This window comes from Cygnus olor, chromosome 12 (assembly GCF_009769625.2).
Source record: "Cygnus olor isolate bCygOlo1 chromosome 12, bCygOlo1.pri.v2, whole genome shotgun sequence".
In the NCBI taxonomy this organism is placed as follows: Eukaryota; Metazoa; Chordata; class Aves; order Anseriformes; family Anatidae; genus Cygnus; species Cygnus olor.
This window is the reverse complement of record NC_049180.1, coordinates 10,611,193-10,631,883: the sequence shown is the minus strand read 5'-3', so window position 1 is coordinate 10,631,883 and position 20,691 is coordinate 10,611,193. Positions and strand designations below refer to the sequence as shown.

At 41.5% G+C, this 20,691-nt stretch overlaps 1 protein-coding gene across 3 annotated transcripts in view; it reads right to left on the bottom strand.

Annotated features, from left to right (window-relative positions):
- Positions 1-11,511, bottom strand: part of PEPD (peptidase D) — a 137,353-nt gene extending 125,842 nt beyond the window's left edge. The window contains exons 1-3 of one of the 3 annotated variants that reach the window (XM_040570807.1): positions 11,474-11,511; positions 2,888-3,071; positions 1,562-1,689 (exon numbers count right to left, since the gene is read on the bottom strand). In XM_040570807.1, the coding sequence (XP_040426741.1) occupies positions 1,562-1,689; positions 2,888-3,071; positions 11,474-11,508 (347 nt within the window). In that variant the 5' untranslated portion in view covers positions 11,509-11,511. Of the gene's footprint in view, positions 1-1,561; positions 1,690-2,887; positions 3,072-7,591; positions 7,639-8,118; positions 8,173-11,473 lie in introns of those variants that run through there. The other 2 variants (XM_040570809.1, XM_040570808.1) reach the window with 2 other exon arrangements.
- Between the last annotated feature and the right edge of the window lie 9,180 nt (positions 11,512-20,691).

The window sequence follows — 20,691 nt, the reverse complement described above, 5'->3', positions numbered from 1 at the left end:
AAGGCAAACTATAGTAGGTAACAGAGGATGGAAAGCAAACTGTTTTTCTTTCAGTGCTACTTTTGACTTAAAATTGACTCTTCTGGGAAGGAACACAAGCGCTAGCTGTGTGCAGTACCCCCCACCAACTAACTTATGAAGCAGAACTGCTGCTGCCTCACAAATGAGTTATTCCTCCATCCTTCTGACAAGCAGGAGAAGTACATGGCCATGGCTGACAGAAAAGAAAACAAGATCCAAACAGAGGGATTGCAGGAAGGGTAAGGAGGAGAATTTAGAAACAAAGACTGCAATAAAGGCAATTGCTTCATTATATTCCCCAAGAAAAGACACAATGGCAATAAACCATTTTTTACCCAGACCTGTAATTCTGTAAATGAACCAATAATGAGTGTTGCACAACAAATCAAAAAGGCTACCATATATAAACAACACCATTTTGTTTAAAAATATAAAATGACACAGTGGAATTTCAGTAATATTATAAAGACTTTCCAGATTAGGTATGATCTGCATGGGCATGAAACGGATGATTTGAATTAGCAGAAAAGAACCTAGGAGGAGGAAAAGCTTTGTCTGTAAAACGCGAACAACCTCCACTAGGGAACAGAGTTTACAGGACATGTGGGAGTTAAACAGCAGCTACCCTCCCATACAGGTGCAGCACTCAGCTGAAGTATTTCAGAGAGCAGTATTTGCATTTTAAAGTGATCATAAACAATTTAAGTTCCAAGGCAGGTCTAAGGGAGTGATATTCATATAACGCTCTGAGAAGGCAGCAGCCATGCCCTACCATATGGTCTAACAGTTCAGCATATGGGATTGGTTGCAACTGTTTTTCCTTTTCCAAAATTAGCATTAAAATATAAGTGATAGCTTCAATTAGAAACTAAGCAACCTGGGCTTAAAATATTAAATTAGAAGTAATCCAATATTCTGAGACCATGTAGACACCAAAAAAAAATTACAGCTTGTTAAACAGTATAAATACTATTAAGATTGAGAAAGGAAATGTGCACATAAATAAATTAATCCCTTCACTACTATAGCACTGAGCAATATTTACTACCTATGTGGATAGAAAAAGAGATGTTTATAGCATACTCACAGAACAGAATTAAAATCACATTCCCCAGTCAGATGGTTCTTTAAAAAAAAAAAGTATCAAAGGCTAAACTACCTCCTCCCACTCAAAAAGTCTCATTAGCTGAGAAGGCTGCAACCTGGTAAAGCAGCTTGAAAAAGTCTACTTTACTAAATAGCTTGTCTGTTTCAACAGAAGATTTCTACTTTTCTTTATTGTTCAGCTTCCTTTCATGGATACCAGGAGATTCATAGGTTTCAATTGGACATGTATTCTCTCCAGAATGGTGGTGGATCATTTGATGTCACCTGATCAATACCAACTGATCACATTTTGCATCACTGCATAGACATATTACTACAGTTCACACCGAATGATTTGGAGGCATCTGATTAAAATCAGGTAATATTTCAGCTCTTCAGACAATTGCATTAAATACCCAGATACATCTTAACACAGTTAAAAGATATGTCTTACTTTCCCATCCAAACTGCATAACTTTCAGGGAGTTGTGGAACAAAAATCATGGATCTTCCAGTATCAACATCTACTGCTCCAAAGCAGCCTGCTTCAGTTACTCCAAAAGTCCAGTGAAAGTAAGATTCCTAGGTTAAGACAAAATATATTCTTAAAAGTAAACCCTCATTTCTACCAACTCTAAAATACACTACACTACATACTAAAAGAGATCTATTTTGCTTCTGAAGTAAACGAAGTGGTTTAGGTTTAAAGCTTTTCAGACTGATTAGTGTTAGGTTTTAATAAATTCTTCTGCTGGCAACTGAAAATAACCAGAGATTAATAAGCTACTATAAGAAATAAACAACAGTCAACTCAGCATAATAATACACATTCTTCCAGTCTAGAATTAGGGAATGTAGTATCAGGAAGAAATAATCATGTCACATGAGACAAGGCAAAAGCAGCGTGCAGATTCACTGGGTTGGTCCTGAAGTGAAGACTCGGTCTCCCAGAGAGAAAAAGGAAGCTTCAACAGCTCTTAGCCAAGAGTTATTTTAAAAACAAACATGCAAACAACAAAATACCAAACAATACAAAGATGAATATTGGTAAGGACAGGCATACACTCTGATACCCTGAAACATTCATCTCTAAAAGCAGACCAATAACTACAAGAAGATGCACACTATCTAGACAGGAATTTATTGGTTTTGTTTCTTCAAAATGTAAAACTGCTCAATTAAATTCATAAAACAAAATGAATTTGTACTAATAATGTGTTCATCATGACATTAACAAGTCATTAAGTCCTCTCTGTGACAGGAGAACATGTGAGTATTTAAGGAAGTGTCTAATCTGAGAAGACGTTGTAAATTCTGAGATACATCCTGGTATGTGGAATACACTATCTATAAAACAATGAATATTCTTTATATACACTTTTCTATGAATTAATTTGGTTTAGGTCAGTGTAACATGTTTCATTACAGAAAGAAGGGTTTTTTTTGGTGACAAACAAGACTGAAAAAAAATATGACATATTCAGTTGCTGCCTTTAATATTATGTTAAATGATGATGATCATTTTGTTAAATGTGTTGTTAAACAATTGGTAAGAACTGGTTTAGGCCCTTTAAGCCACATGAGCCCACATAGGAAAGCACTGAGAGAATAAGAGTAACCAGAGCTGAAGAGGCAATGTAACAAAGAAATCAACTTATTTCAGTGAAGTAAAGCAACACACCCATCTGAGATAAAGGAAGAATAATTAAAAATGGTTTAAAAATTCATGCAGTTAGAGGTGGTTACTTAATTTGATTTGAAGCTCTGATTCAACCCTTACCTGGCGAAACACGATACCAGTATCAGTGCAATATCTCTGGGTTTCTTCTCCACCCTGCAGCAGAACAATTGAGTTCTTCTGGACATCTTTATTCTGTCTCAGGCGATCACACAGCCGTCTTCTATTCAAGGCAAAGAGTGCTACAGGCACTTTCAGGGTCTCATTCCCCAGCCAAAAAGAAGGTCTAGAAGAGATTTTTTTTTAATTGACAGTTAATGGAAGACAGACAGTGGTTGGCACAATTCAGACACACAGTGCTTGTTACTTTAGTAGAAAAAAGTAAGTTTAATGCAACTCAACAAACAAGACACTAATCACTCCAGGGGAAGAGATGCTGCATACAACCAGTGCTCTCTGGCTACAATTAGACATTGCTCACACGAGTACCAAAGGAAAAAGATGGCAACAGCGGATACGACTGGCTGGAGCTATGGCCCACAGCATATCACATTACCTTTCTCTATGTAAAGTGACGTGAAAAGTAGACGCAGACAGCAGTGACAGCCTAATTCTGCTGAATAAAGGCAAAAGAAGAGGGAGAAAGTGAGTTCTGCATTACTGAAAACTGAAGTGAAAGGCTACACTGTCTGGCAAAACTTCATCAAGGCCCTCTGGGAAGCAAGTGCTGGAGTAGCTGACACAGGGACGGCAGAGAGAAGATAGCAGTCAGCAGGCATGGGGTGAGTTCCCCACACTCGCGCAGTATCTGTGAATGTGTTGTATCTGTACATACGTTTACTCTTACACACACAGAAGCAGCTTCAGTGAGCGAGTGAGCTCATACATACGGCCAACGGGAGCGTGCCCCAGGTATCAGCGACCTTCTGCCGTACAGCACTACCTCGCTCTGGCAGCACAACCTGGGCCCAGAGCCTACAAAGTTCCTCTAAGATTGTACTCAACAGAGGCTGTCTGGAGAACGTAGTTTAAAGGTAAACAGCTTTCTTTAAAATAAAAGGTTTATTAAGCAACTAAGGTGTTTAAAATACTACAAAAATATACTACTGATTCATTCATGTTTGTTATAGGTCCACACTTGCACATTTTGTAGCTTAACTATAAGAGCAGCCTAGGGCTTAATGCAGGATGTTTTTTTTAATTGGACAAGGAGAAGTATTCCCTTTTTTTTTTTTCCCTTCCTTCATGTTTAACATAACAGAGTTATACTTTGGAGCTTCAGTGTTACAGATGAACACTATTTTATCAATAAAACCTATGCTTTAAGTCCAATTTGCTCCTCCATCTCTGCTTCTCTCTGTTTATTGAAGACATTCTTCTGAATGGCTGGACAGTCTTTTTTTTATCAGATAATGCTTCTGGATGAGATGACAGAAAGCTACAATTAAACTGTTAGTGTGCTAAAATGACAGACCGGACTTAACCTTAGAGATGCAGAGCTCCATACCTTAATTACTATATAGTTTTCAGAGGCAATGTGAAAAGTAACCTTTGATTTATAGCTGCATGAAATAATCTCCTGAAAGGCTTTATCAGCATCAGAAATGTAAACCTTATAATTTCATACTGCAGACACAGCATAAAAGAGCTAATAAAATATTTTATTTTACTTGTTTATAACTACTTTATATAACAGTGTAAGTAATTTTAGAAGGTGAAAGATTGCTCTTACTAATCCAATTTTCAAACTGTCTGCCTAGGAGTTCAGCTGATGGTGCACAAAACCCAAATGTATTTATTTTTATTACTTCCCCCCACACACCTGATAACCCAGCAACATGGCAGGCGATAATTACAAGGGCTGCAGACTACCTATTGAGGCACATTAGCATAGCATGGAAGCACAGCATAAGCTTTCATTTTGGAATACCCTGGCCTCTCGGAAGAATGAAGCGAGTTCAAACAATCCTAGCAAAAACTACTGAAAATTTAAAATCAGATAGTAAACCTTAAACAAATTAAGGGCAAGACTTTTCAGGTGCAAAGCAGTGGCTCAGCAACTTGGCACTGCAGAAGATGTTGAAAACTGTTATCCAAGCAAGCTCATCCCCTGGAGTATCTCCATGCAGGGGATTGGAAATCAGATGCTCACCTTATTGCAAGTATAAAAGGAATGAGAGAATATAATCTGATACCCTTATGCCATAGGTTACTCTCAGATCTTTTTATCTGCTAATAAGAAAAATAAAACCAAAAAAAGGGCAGAGGTTATAACACAATCTTTTTTATGTTTTGCTTCAGAGGACAGAACAAAAGACACTTCCACTGTAATTTTACTATCTTCACAGTTTTTTTTTGCTCTGGAAAAAAAACAAGCTCTGACCTCCCTCCTCCGCTAGGCCTAAGCCTACAACCCAGAGCTGATACGACACTGCTACAAACATGCATTTTCATCTCTGATAAGTTTACTGTTAATGCTTTTACTGCACTTAAAACCTTCAACAACCAAAATGAGACTAAAGGAGAAATAATGTCAGGCAGGAATTCTTACTCGTAGTCTCCCTGAACCACTTCAAAACTATCTTTTAGTGTGATCTTAACACTCAGGCTGAAATGCTTTATGATGTAAAATTATCGCACTTCTGCACATTTTAGCTAACCCCATGGCAAAAAAGGGAGTTGTCCTTGTATGTATATACCAGATCCTACTCTCCCTGCTTGAGTTTGATGCCACAACGTTAATCATTTGATCGTATACAGTTGTTTTAGATTTGCACAGTTTTGTCACAGGCACGGCCTTGGTCTCTATTTTAAGGTTGCAGTAACAATCACAATTGCTGCATGTGTCAGATCCCACAGCAAGGTTTGAAGGACACAGGAGGGCTGGTCTGAACATCCCTGCAAATACCGCTTAGCAGCTGGGGTTCTCTGCTCATATGTGAATTAATGCCTTGGATTGTACAGACTTGCCAGGCAGCAGGTCTACTTTCACAACTGAGAATCTGTGGAGAAAAGCATGTGGCTTTCAGGGAAGAACAGACTAAGACGTTTGCTTCCTCCAAGTCTTCCTTCCTGCACCCACTTGGACACCAAACCAATGGCAACCTCACCAAACAGGGATGGAATAACACCACAGCAAGACACCCAAAGGTGTGCTGCTTTGCTCTGCCTGCACAGGTTGACTCATTCTGTACGCGTGGCCCTAGCACCAGCTTTCCACAATTTATGCAGAGAGTTTTGTCAGAGACTAGCACTTACACAGGTGTTTAAGTCTAAAGAAAAGAGCACAGCTACACACCTGCTTTTCTATTGCCAGCAGCGATTTGGAAAGAGAACTCTTTCACTACTCAGGATCACAGTAAATGTCTTCAAACACAGGACTGGCTGTGTAACCACCCTCGGTTGTGACCATTGCTCTACTGGCAAGACATACATGACAGGTAAGTAGGTTACTACCAGCCTGGTCTTTTTTTCTCTATTTCTTCCAGTCCAGCCATTTCAAAATGCTGTGTCTATGCAGTATAGCCATGATAATTATTTAGCACTTCAGTTTCAAATATAATTCACTGCAATGTCACATACAGTAAATTGGGTGGGTGCACATATATGACTGCCTCACGTGTATCAACCCTGGAAATACACATGCAATTGGATCAACACAAAGCTCTCTGTGAATTCGCCACCTAACAATACTATCACAAAGTTCCTTCTCAAGAAGGAGCTGAAAGCATTCAGTTTTGGTCTCTGATCTCTGATCAGTCACCTACTTTACATCACATAAGACATAAAAATACCAGAACTTAGTCAGGTACGATACCCTGGCTGCTCCTTCGAGGTCTGATTTGTCCATTAGCACAGGGAGCCTGGTGTCTACAGCCACAAACTCAACTCAGAACTGTAACACAGAACTATATATATGATAATTTGTAATGAAGAGTGTTTAAAGTAAGCACTGCTTTGTGGCACATTCATCTTTGAACCTATGCAAACTTCCGCAAACAAGCAATAGTCAATGTTAGAAATGGCTACTTGCAAGACCAGGAGAGGACACTTGAAGTTCAGCTTCCTCATTTTACTAGCCTGGTACCAGAACTCGGCCATTACTCAGTCTGGAAAGGCCTCCCACAGCAGCTGGCAGTTTCCCTGCTGCCTGTCACATACAATTTTTATGATCACTTAGGCCTAAGCCCACACAAGAGCTGTTTTATTTTACCATACTCAAAGTAAAGTGCACCTAAGAACATTAAACTGCATCTGTTTCTTTAAAGGATATTTTCCTTTTGTCTGGAAGTGTTCATTTTCAAGGTTTATTTCAGAAGTTTTATATTTTCAGGGAGAGATTTTGTTATGGTATGATCCATCTAATGTTTTGGTTTTGTTTTGATGCAACAACCAGGAATTCCATTTTATTTCTGTTTTTGAGTTAGTCTCAAAATTCCATTTTATTTCTGGTTTTGAGCACCTCTGGTTTTCAGAAGAAAATTCCTGGTCTGTCACATCTGTTCTACCAAGGCCATGAAGACAGGATCCAGATTTTAATAAAGCTAAGAAACCCTGAAACTATTCTTCCAGAAGTTATCTGTTAGCTGGGCCTTATTTATTTGTTTTGAGCAACAGACAGAATCATCACCATCAGCTTGAGTTCTAGCCAATTTTTGATGCTGTTTCCACAGCACATCAAGAGGCCTACACTAACAGCAGCACTAGCAACTACGCTATGCAAGGGAAACAGTGAAAGCAACTGCTGCCTTTATGGCGCAAACTGGACGTGTCCCTCACTGCCAGCTAAGCACTTCTCGTAACTACCTCAGCAGTTTTAAGTCGCTGTCCCGTCCCATGTCCTACCTGCTCTCTCCCTTGTGGCACAGCTTCGCTATCAGCTGGACCTGGCAAGGAATGTCAGCGCTGGGACCTGTCACAAACTCTCAAAGCACTGGAAAAACGGCAGAGTTCAGCCGTAAATAAAAGAATTGAGCCCTTGTGCTACCAGCCTGTGCCTGCCCGCCTGCATCACCTCCCAACAGATGGGGCAGGGAGGCTCTGTGAGTGCAGCCAGCACGGACCGGGTACCGCCGCGGCACCCCCGACGGCTCTGCCGCAACACAAGGGCTGCTGTCACCCCAGGGCTGTCGCGACAGGCGACAGGCTGCACCGCGAGCCGCCCGGAGCCGCCGCCGCCGCCGCCGCCACCACCCCTCCGCCCCCCCCGACCCCCAGGGGCCCCCCACGGCTCCTCCCCGCCGCCCTCGCCCCGGCAGGGCCGGGCCACCACAGGGGGTGCGGGCGGGCAGCCGAGGCTTGGCGCCGGTGCCGCGGAGCGGAGCGGAGCTTACCCCGCCGCGGCCATGTTGCCTCGCCGCCCTCCGCCCGTCACGTGGCGGCGGGGCCGGGCCGCAGGCCGGGCGGGCTGCTCGGCGCAGGGGCGGGGAACGGGGAGCCGGGGAGGGACGGGGTCGGATCGAGCGTAGAGGGAGCGGGGCGTCGTGGAGTGACAGAAACTGGAAAAATAAATATTAAAAAAATAAAAAATTGCAGGTGGTACGGTCCTCTGTAGTCTCAGGGTGCTGCTGCCTGGAGCACAAGTCCTGTGAGGAGCGGCTGAGGGAACTGGGGGTGTTTGGTCTGGAGAAGAGGAGGCTCAGGGGAGACCTCATTGCTCTCTGCAGCTACCTGCAAGTCAGCTGTGGGGAGCTGAGGGTCGGCCTATTCTCACAGATAACTAGCAGTAGGACTAGAGGGAATGGCCTCAAGTTGTGGCAGGGGAAGTCTAGGTTAGAAATGAGGAGACATTTCTTCTCAGAAAGAGCAGTCAGGCATTGGGACCGGTTGCCCAGCAGGTGGTGGCATCACTGTTACTGGGGGTGTTCAAGGAAAGGTTGGACGTGATGCTTAGGGACATGGTTCAGTGGGTGTATGGGCTGCTGCAGGGAAAGTTGACTCCATCCCAGCCAGACCCAGTACGCATTGGTAGTAGGGTGATGGTTGGACCGGATGATCTTGAAGGTCTTTTCCAACCGTAATGATTCTGTGATTCTATAATAAACAATCGCTGACTAGTGATCACGTGAAGAACTGTGACATTCCTGAATCCCTTAACACAGTGTGATTCATTTACTTTTCTTCAAATTAGCTGTTTCATTTTTTTCATATTAATGGAAAAAGACACTCACATACTATTTTACATATTTTTCATATTCAATGTCAAAATAGGTGAGAAGTTTCATTTATTATCTGTGTAGAGTTAGTCCCAAACCTATTTTGCTTAGGTACAGCTATTGGTTGGAGTGAGTCCCAGCACTGGCAGTGGACATGGCCCTGAGTACCTGTTCATCTGAGCAGGACCCCATATAGCAGCAGCACTTGGATCTGTGCTAGACTATGTCTCTGCACGGGAAGAAATCCATCACTATCACCTCCTTCCCTGCCATTTCACTGTGCATCTATAAAATGGATCCATATCTGTGGATGCCAAGGTAGTATTGCAATGCTGAATGTATTATTGACCAAATCACGCCCAGTGTTCACAAAGATTAGCAGCACTTCTACAACACCAGCCTGGCTCTGCAGCAGCACGGCTGCCTAGTCAAGCTCTGCTCTTCTCTCTGTCTCATTGCGAAGCACTCAGCGTGGAAACAGTCCTTCCAAAGTGCTTTACCCAAGTACTTTGCTGTATCACAATACTTTCTTCTGATATCAATGTCAGACCTATAGTGAAAAGGCATTGCTCATCAGCAGTAGAGCGATAACTCAAAATTGTGTTTCTCCTTGCACAGAGTGAAGGGCAGCGGTATGCAAGAAAAGCTGCCAGCTCAGACTGGTACTTATCACTATTTTACTGAGGCACAGTCCAGCTATGGAAAGTATTCAGGTCACACAGCAGAACTCTTCTCTCGTTCTCTATCCAGTAGTTTATGCTTCTGGGTATTTTCTTTTGCTGTGCACGGCAGTTATTGACGATGTAACAGCCCTAGCATTGGCCCTAGCATATGAATTGTTGGTTCCTTGTTCAAGCAAGAACAAACCAACTCAGGTTCTGAAGAAATCGGTGTGGATAGGAGCAAAAGTCAGCTCACTGTACCAAATACCAAAGGACTGGTATTGGCTGCAGTGGGCCACGTTGATGATTGTTGTTAAACACCTCAAATCCAAGTCAAAACACCTTCAAAACACTTCCTAAAAGCAAGCAGAAAGCATCTCATGCAGGGATTAGAGCACCATGGCATGATAAAATAATTTTTGAGCAGCTGTAAACTCATTTGTGGAAGCAAGCAATCCCTTTAAAAGGTCCTATTTCCTGCTTTTACCTCTGGAAACTGATTGTTTTAACTGGTGCTTCTTATAAAAGAAAATAATACATGAGGTGACGCTTACAAAACTACCTCAGCGTTTTCAGACACAACTGCAACTTGAGGCCATTCCCTCTAGTCCTACCACTAGTTATCTGCGAGAAGAGGCTGACAAAAGTCAAGAAGTATGAAGGTTGCAGATGAAGTTAATGTTTGTTATAACAAAATTGTGCAGTATTATTAAGAAATGTGCATAATTAAATGCTTTTTTGATGGCCAAATTTGGGGAGAAAACTGCAACTGCTCCACAGCTGGTTCTGAAGTGGTGTGTGAAAGCTGCAGGGCAATCACAGGGAAAGACTGATTTCAGAAAGTCTGGAGAGGAGCATGCATATTAAGAAAACTGGAAGTCACCTAGTCATCCTCTAGCTCTTCATGTTTTTTTACCCAAGGGTCACATTTACTACAAAATATATAATTCAAGAATCTGAAATTTCTTCCCTGGACTGCCCATTTAACAATAGAAAAATACTTTTTGGGGGCCCAGATTAACAGACCAATACCCTCTTTAGACATTCTTATTGATAAGCTGTTGAGTTGCATGGGACTTCCTCCTGTTCACTCAAAGAATGAAAAAGTTTTTTAATGTAAACTGGAGTAAAATATTGCAGTGCTTTGAGTCCCTAGTGGTGATGCTTTCTGCTTAGACTTGAGCAGAGTTAGTGGGAGGAGGCAGGGAAGCTCACTTCGCCTTTCTTTCTTTTCCTGTCACAAGTATAGAGAAAAAAAAAATCTTCGGTATACTCTTCCAAATACTGTTATTAATGGCTTCTGACATTCTTGCCCTCCTTAGAGAAAAGGTCTCCTGTCTTTTAGTATCTGTTCTCTAAAACAGGTTTTCTGGGTCTCTTACTCCAGCTTATTTTAATTTCCTCATCTCTTACCCTTGTCATTTTAACCTCTTTCCAAAAACAATTGATGAGAGTTAGAAGAGTTACCTGCGTTGTATTAAATCTCAGAAGAAACTAAGACTCTATTTCTTCATTCCATAGGGAAAAAACAAAAACAAAACAACAAAAAAAACACTACTTTATGTTGTTTATTACCTAAGACATCCTGTTCTTGTGTCTCAGGACTTGAATGAGTGAAATTCCTGCAATATATGCAAATTAAACTCATTTGCAAGGTGGCTATACAGGTAGCCAGTTGAAATCCCAACCACAGAAATTACACTGGCAGCCAAACTGAAGGCACAACCAGCTTTATTGCACACACAGGTAATTCTGATTTTCTCTTTGCACTGCGTTTGACTCTGCAACTGAGATAATGCAACCTTAATATCTTAGAGACTAGTTTAGAGCATTTCCCTCTATAACAAGATTCAGCCATTACTGTCACTTACCTCCCAATAGCGTTTACCTCCATGGTAAAGATCATCCTCTCTCAAGTTGAAGGCCTGATTTTGCATTTTTGGTGTCTTCAAAATTGCCATTGTAGCAATTTGGGTGTACAAGAGCTCCAACACTGGAACATGTAGTTGGATTTAGCACTGGCCAGATTTTTGAGGTAAATCTGCCTGGTAGTCATATCAAAGGCATGGTGGGGGTTCTCATCTTCAACTGTTATTCAAACACTGAGTAGAAAAATGTACTTCTTAAATAGGGAAAATTCAGATCTGCGGAATGAGACAAAGCAAAACAAAAAAAGAGTTGAACATGAGCATGCCCTGGCCCATTGTCTCCTTGCATAGGTGATGGGGGAGGAACAGCTGCTCTGCTCTGAGTCCAGGCAGCATCTTTCTGAATTACATAAAGCTGCAGAGTCCCCAAGGATCACTAGGAAAATTTCCTCTCCCTCACCTCTGAGACTCAGCTGTGCGTCTCCTCCCAGCTCCTGAGCAGTTTGCACTCCATGCTGCTCCTCTCTCTCCTCTGCACACTCTGCACTCCTGCATCTGCCACTCTGAAACCAGCACTGATAAATTGGTACCAGGATTTTTCATTTTTCTGTGAATTGTTCTTCATCCCTGTGTGTTTTAAGTTTTTATTCTGCTGTCCAGGCAGAATAAATCTTAGAGTTCACCTTATTGTGTCAGCAGTGTCAATATGTGCATTCATAGCTTCAGTTACCCTGTATGAAAAGGGTAACTGAAGCTTTGTCCCTTCAAAGTAACAGACTGAAGAAAAGCATCTGCCTTTGGCATTTTCATCATGAAACAATGTTGAGTAGATTTTCCCTCAAGCACTAAATGTATACTACTGTATTGATTTTTTTGGGGATCTTGAAATAAAAGTGTGATTTTCCCAAAGCCTGCTTGAACTAAATTATTATAAAAGACAAGAAAGGTAAAGCATTATACTGCTTCATTACTCTCCCCATTGACTTTCACTTCATTGTAAGAAAATCTACTATGATCAAAATGCACCCATCAAGGTTTGGAGACTCTAAGGTAACCTCTCAGTCTGTTAACTGCTTTTTATAAATTTTTGTAATTTTATTTTTGGGTAGGGATTTTTTTTTTTTTTGGCAGCTCCTTAGTATACACTGTCAATGTTCCACTTAAATCATTTTGTCCACTGTATTTGTAAGTTGCTGCCATAGGAACCCTTCTCTCATAAAACATGTATTACAACAGCTCTAGCAAAAATGCTTGGAAGAGTTCTTTTTAGTGGGGGGCTCAGTTGTTTTTTGTTGTTGTTTGTTCGTTTTCGTAGGAATTGGTGGCCAATGTGATGATCTCTGTAATGTTCCTCCAAATCTCTGACAGCTTTGAAGAATCAGTTTTTTGTGTATTGCCACATATTGTTTTGCTTCAATAAATGGAGACTTCTCAACGATTTTCAGTCTGTTCATATATTGGCTTTTTTGCTAACCCATAGCCATGGACACATAGATTACACTCATCTCTGCGCCCTTTGCAAAGTGCACAGATCCATGTTTCCTGAGCTGTCTCCTTTGTTTTCCTAAGCTGCGTTCCCTTATCCTACATAAAAATGTGCTGCATGATGTCAGCGCAGGTCAGTAATGGTCAATTGCCAAGTGTAAGAGGTAAGCCACTATCCTGTAATTTCTTTTTTAAATTGTTGCTAATTAGTATGGACATTTCTGTTTATTCTAAGTAAGTATATATTTTACAGAATGGGATGTAGTGACATTTTACAAAACTGTTTTTGAGACATGAATGTAGTATTGCTGCAGCTGTTACCCCAACAACATTACAAATGTTATTGTGGAAACAACTGAGGGAAAAAAAGTTACTTCACATTCCTCATGATTTATTCCCTCAGCATTTGTCATTTTCAAATGCACAGCCTCTTCTGCAGAAAAGTGGTAAATTGGCTATATTGTGAATGGCAAACCCAAAGTGGCACTAGTGGCAGGCAGAGGGGCTTTGCACCACCTCTTGCAGTATTAGTGGAGGAAGAAACTGATGAAGTTAAAGCACCATGTGACAGAAAAATTTCTCAAAAGATTAATGCCTTCAGGCTTTTGTACATTATGATTCATATCTTCACACTGATTTCAAGTCAGATTTTCCACATTTTTGTCAGAAAATCCTCTTTAATTATTTATTGTTTATATGGAAAGTATTTTCCACTCTGAGGTCTTGCATTAAAATTTTAAGCTACTGGTTTATCAAGATTTACATTTGTTGATGATGAAGAAATTGCTTTCTCTTGCACAAATTAGAGCCGACTGTGAAGAGAGGCAGCTAATCTGAATGAGTGAATACGTTCATCCAGGCTTTGCACGGATGACATTTCCTTTTCCTACGTGAATCAGCCCTACCCTCCTTGCTAGGAAGGAAAGACCTGCTTCTTCTGATACTGCCCTCTAATGACTGAAACAGCCCTTTCTTCAGCTCTGCCCGTTTTACACTGTTCCATCGTGCAGCAACAGTGGGGCTGCAACAGCAGACGGACGGCAGTGCTGCTGGGGACACGTCTGCCACAGCACACAAACTCCTTCGTGCAGCTGTTTCTGGCCAAAAGTCACCGGTGCTCCTGCCCAAAAGTGAAAACAAGGGCTTGTCTTCAGCACCAACTGCAGAAGATGAGATCCACAACTTCCTATTCATAGAAATGGCTCATCTAATCTCCTCTTCATTGGACTGAAAATTCAACCCAGCTGGCTCTTGGATTCAATTTAAAAATAAAGTGCTAAGCAATTGGCCTATCGAATTATCTAATCATATTTTATGCCCTGTGACTACAGCAATGTTTCAGTTTGGTCAGCCCAATTACGTTCCCCGTTATCCAAAGCCCATTCACATGAGAAAGCTCTAACATGGCAGCTGAGGTGGGAATGGAGGAGATTGGGTAAGAATATGCTAGAGGACAGAGAAGATAAAAAACATGAATCAGAGAATTCAATTATCTTTTGAACTGTAAAAAATGGTATTTTAGACAATTGCACTTCGCCCCCAAAAGACAAAATATAGCCTTTTTTCCGAGCAGTGGAAGCTGTGCCAAATGTACAAAGCAGCCTCCTATCTGTACTGAGGATGTGATATGTCTCTTTGCCTTTTAATGAATCAACTGACTAGCATTTATTTTAAAAACGGGTCATATTTAGAGACATTTTTCAAAGAGCACCAGTTTGATCAGAATGCAAGACTGGGTTTATTTCAGAGACACAGCCTTCCTTCCCAGAAAGCAGACCTGCTGGGTTCTGGGCACAGCTGCTGCTCTCGCTTGCAGCCTCCCTGCACGACTTCTGGGCACGAATATTTACAAATATCTGCATGAAAATTAGGCTCAATGAGATTCAACTTGGGCACCAAACATAATAACCACAGTCACCTTCCTTTGCTGGCTAGCCTCTAATTTCAGGTATAATTGTCTGGTTTTAACTTTACAGTCACAAACATAAAAGTAATTTCTCAGAGAAGGTTATTTGCTGTCTCAAAAACTCTGTTTTGCTAAACTATCCTTTAGTTCTGTACAAGTTTAAGCTACTATGAGAACAGTTTCGCTTGGTTTATATTAGCATTTGCAGTGTTAAAGCAATCTGTGCTAAGGAGAGTCAGAAAGGAAGCTCAGAGAACGTGTGTGGTTTAATTGTGTGCATGTGTGTATGTGTGTGTGGTACTTCCAAGCATCCTGTATTTCAGGTGGCATCTGTCTGCATCCTTGAAAATAAAAGGCTCATACAATTTTGCTAATGTGGTGCTACAGCTGTGCCATTTTTTTCCCCTTAAGCCCTGACAGGCATCTTTGTTTGTTTGTATGCAGGGGCTCTGTTTGAACTGTTGCCTGGTGTCCTTGCTTTTTACGCTGGCAGGAGAGGTGATTTTTTTTGGTTTTGTTTTCATTTTCAGAAGATGTGGTAATTTTTTTGCTACCATTACTGTTGACAGCAATGACTCCTGTAGTCCAGGCTGGCATCACACTAGGGTCAGAGATAAAGAATTTGGCTTCAGAAAATAACATGGGTTCTTACTGAGTTTCAGAACCGGGGAGATGCCAAGGAGCAGTGAGCGAAGTGCAGGCCTCACCGTGCGCGCGGCCTGTGCTCCCCCCAGCCAGCTCCCCGTCCAGTGGAACTACCTGGGGGCTTACAGAGTACCAGGGCGTATAAATCACGTGTAAACCAGAACAGCTCCACCACTAAACGTGACATAGCAGTTTTAATTTAGGACCTGATTTTATGTGTTGTTTTACTTGTTACTATTTGCACGCTTTAACTGTGCGGCAGCCCTTTCTTCCCACTGCTCTGCCCCTTTGCGTTCTGTTGAGTAGGGGCAGAAAAGCAACAGCATTCACTGCTGTCCCAAGACTGAAAAGAGGTGATTTTCACTTGTTTCCAGATTAAAAAAAAAAAAAGGGGGGGGGGGGGGGGGGGGGGGGCGGGAGGGGGGAGAAGGAGAAACTTCTCCAGGCTCAGGCCTCTTTCTGAAATTACAGCTCTGGGCACTTTGGCAGGGTCCCTCACCTCAGCAAGGCTTGGGCCCTGTGTGAGGTTTTCCCAGCGTGGCGGTTCAGCACTGACTATGGCAATGCAAATCCCTGAGTCACACCCGCAACGCCTGCCCGATGACAGGCTGACTAATGCTGCTTTGACAACACCCAATAGATTTTGCAGAGAGTAAGGTCTCCTCAGAAATTTGTCAGCAGTAGTTTAGGAAATACTTACTGAAGATTTACAGAGCTAACAGCTCTGTGGGTGTTTGCTGTTTGGCTATCTACATAAACAAACAGCTGGTGCAGCTGGAATAAAATCAGCGAAGTTGTTACTAATTTAGACTCTTTGGGCACGTCTCTGCTTCAGGCGCAGAAATGACTGCGGTGGAGCGTATTGACACCCCAGCTAATTTGAAACCACCTAGCTTTGTACCAGAGGAAGTCAGCTACAGCAGCATCAAGCTCATCATGGATTCATTTACCCAGCTTTTTGGCTTGAACATTTGTGCCAACAGGATTAGTGAAACCCTTTTAAAACCAGAATAAGGAGATACAAAGGACTTGATTCAGCAGCAGTTTGATTCACAGAGAAAACTCACAGTAGCTCACAATAAGAGCTGTGACAGTCTACAGAGATGGAGACAAGGAGCTTAAATCTGCAGTGGTGGACAACAGGGAGGCAGTGAGCCAAAAAACGCAGTGGCTGTGGGGAGGGGTCCAGCCCTCACTGTGCATCCTTTATATCACTGCAAATGGAAAATGTCACATGGAAAAGAAGGAGACTCCTATTAATAAAGAGTCACTGGGGTAATGTGCAGCAGAAGAGAAGGAGGGATTATGTCTGGACTTGTTTATCTGCAGAGAACTTTATGTACTATGAGAGCTCTGACTGACTGCTTCTGGAAGACTTTCTTAACTTTAGAGTCAAAGGTCAGGGACCTTTCCCACATCACTCGGAGTAGCTGGCAGGAAAAAAAACACCCTTTATTTGTAATAATTTTGTATCAACAATGACTTGTTTTATACATGTCACTTTTGCTTGTTAGGAGCTGGTCAGACAAGCAGGATAGGCAATTAATTGCCCAAGGCAGTCAAATGCTCATTGTATGGTAACTTCTGGTTATGAGAAAGGACACAGTCCCACTTAACTAACCTATTGACCTAACCCTAATCTCAGATTTATTCTTAGATTTATTCTTCTCACTAGTGTGAGAGTCAGCACATTTAAAAAGTGCAATAAACAAAAATGTAAAATATAAAATGAAAACATCTAGTACACTTTAAACCTCCACCACAAGCAGCACTGCTGAGACAGCAGTCTGTGAGAACAGGACTTGCTGATAAAAGCAGTTTCTTGTAAAAGACTGCCTCGTTCAAAGTATTCAGGACCATGGGTCATTACTAAGGCATGGATTAGGGCTAGGTCTTCAAAAAAGTACAGTGAAGGCTAAAGATCTGGACATTAAGAAGCCTCCTAAGGCTATGCAAACCAAGCCCAAAGGGGATGACAGTAGAAAATATTATCCAAATATCAATTGGAAAGCAGTCACAGTAGTACACCGAAGAAAGAGTGAGAAATACCATTGCTACAGGCACCCTGCAAGCCTGCCAGACTCTAATGAGACAGCCTGACTAACAAGGGAAAGATATGGGAGATGTTCAGCAGGAGCAGACCTCGACCTTGGAACTGAGCCCAAATTCTGTAGCAGAGGCAATAATGAGAAAGACAAGATCAAAGGAGACAGCTCTAACAAAGAGGCAAAAGAGATAGGTAAAGACACATGAGCACTTACCAAGTACGTGGCTTCTTAGTCCTTTGCTTTGGGCTTGACCTCTTCTTCTCCTGACTCTCCTCTTCTTCTCCCTTCACCATTGAAAGCCCAAGCCTGGTGACAGGGACATCCTGTAGCTGAGTTGATGCAGCACATTGTTTACAGCACGCCTGCTTGATACATTCACAGCCATTATGCATGGGTAATTTTTATTACCCAGGGGCTTTTCTCTTTTACATATCCCCAGCTACAATTTTACTGAAATCATTTTCTTTTTTATTGGCCTCTTACATTGTTAGAGTGCCCGTGATTTCCCCAAGGTTAGATGATGAATGACAACATATCATACAAAGACAAAATACAGGCATTTGCCAACTATAAAACTGATTTTTTTCATTTGATATGTTTCTTTTTCTTGTGCAACAATAAGTTACCTTGATGGTATGAACAGTACAAAGAAAAGTGTAACAAGGACTCTTCTGAGTACAGGATTATACAAAGAATAGATTTGATAAAGATAACAGATTTCTCCTCACATGATCGACATTCAAAAAATGTTTTAACCATTTTAAAGATAATTTCAGATCCAGTTATCTGGGTTCAATTCTGCAATCAGTTGTGCCTAGGCAGCCAGCTGGGTCCTTGAGAGGTTCCAGTGACTTCAACAAAACCAGAGGGAACGTAGAGACATAGCCTTTAATGTGTACCCTATCAAACATAGTCTCAGTTTCTCAGCAGCTTAGGGGTCTCTTTTCCACCCTTCCTTTTCCCCAGACCTCTCCCTCAAACAAGGCAGCTCTTATGCCAGCTGGTCAGCCAAAAGCCAGCAGCGTGCCTCTCCTCCTCCCTCCTCCCCTCTTGCTGCAGGCATTTGATAGCTGCAATAGCTCCCAGCCAGCCCATGCAGGAGGTGGCTTTTGCACAGACAGTATTTTCTGTTCAAACAGGCATTCCCAGCTGCTCCCAGGAAGTGGAACATGAATATCATCGCTTTTCTGGCTGAAGTTATGTGATCTTAGCCAAGCTTTAATCTGACCAATTGGTCCTTCTTTACAAAGCTGGGAAGAAGTAACAAGCAATGTGTGAGCATCCACAGGCCTCCAGTCAAGCACCCAGTGTGAGACTGCTGCAGTACCTGCAGATGAAAGGGGCTCAGGGATGTCCATGGAAACACAGTATTGATCCAAACGTGTGAACAGACGTTTCCTCCCAAGCACGTGTAGACTCTCTATGGGCAGCAGCGAGTTGGCCTTAGAAAAAGAAATTTGATTTCAGATGAAGAAACTAAAGTAAAAGATAGACAACAGACACTATTTAATTATGTTAAATTCTTCAAAAAATCTAATAATTATAAAAATCTCCAAGTGAACGTTTTTAGGTTCACGGACCTGAAGGTGAATATTCTGGTGACAGAATGGTAGGATATAAGAATACCATGTGCTCTGAACACTACAGAAATACTTTAAATCAAATACATCTACCTATCCATACAACATTGGAGGGAGAAGAAGATAGACAATTTTGTCTTGCTTTGTTCTGTCCTGGCGTGTTGCCCAAATAGGCCTGGTGACCATAATGACCAGGTACCTCAGTTACTTCTATCCACCTTTTCCAAGACTTGATCCAAAACTGAGAGAAGTTTACGGAAAGATTCCAACTGACCCAAGTCTTTGGTTGACCTATGTACTGGAAGTTCTTGTTTCCAAGATGTCTTGAAATATATTTATGACAATTTTAATGCTAATGTTGCTGTGGATTTCAGAAGCTGTAATCACAAAAATTTTCAGACTCTGTGCTTTAAAATGTGGCTATTTTTTTTATCAGCTCAGTAGTAAAATCAGTATCAGTTGTGCTCCACAGGGTTGTGTCTATGGTTGAGATGGTTCCAATCCACTCCAGACCCACCTGTGAGACCTTCTCCCAGTCCCAAATGGCTCAGTCCTCTCTAAAGCAAGAAGTCAAACCATACTGAAGATCAGTTTGGAAGCAACCAGACACCATCCCTAGGAAGAAATAATGATGTGGTATGTCACATTATTCCCAAATAAGAGATTACATTTCTGAGAATTGAACCTGTGTTATTTTTCTGGAGAAAAACAAAACAAACAACAACAAAAATAATAACCAAACACACAAACCACCAAAAACTATGCCTAAAAAAACAAGCTTTTTTACCAAAAAAAAAAAAGAAAAGGTAGGACAGAATTTCAAGGCATCGAATGTAACTCACAGGGTTTTAAAGAGAAGGCCGAAACAGAAAGGATAAATAACCTGTAACCCAACAAGAACTTAGAAAAAAGTTATGTGCCTGAACTTTTGAACTCAATCTTTCCACTGTACTATCATATATACAAATGACATGACTGATGGAGTTGAAAGCTACATTTCAAATTTTTCAGATGAGATTAAATTAGAAAAAACATCAAAACCATTTCTAATACAATGGAGGTGTTAGATTGATTACACTGTTGGATTAACAGATGGTAATTGCAGATATATGAAGACTTTTAAAGTCTTCCAGCAAAGAACCTGAAGGAGAAATAGCTATTATTTGGAAAGGCACTAGAGCAATCTACCTCACAAAATAGATAAAACTTACAGTTGTAATATTGTTAAGGTTTTCAGCCAATGTACATATGAAATGAAAAATACAGAATCAGATTGCTTAAGGAATAATGGAAAGATAAAAGGACCAGCGGTTTTATTGTCTGAGTCACTGGTTAGATGTCACATAGACTTCAATCATTGAAATGAAAAAATATTTTCATTATACCAGTAGCGAGCAGAGGAAGAGTAATATAATTAAGGGTCCTCTCAGACACACAGTGTCAAACCTCTGCTATCACTTGGAAGAGTCAAGACTACATCAGGATATTCCACCCAGGGAGTTAAGGCTACCATGTACGACTCCCCCCCAGGAGCGCATGGGAGCAGGTAGCACAGCT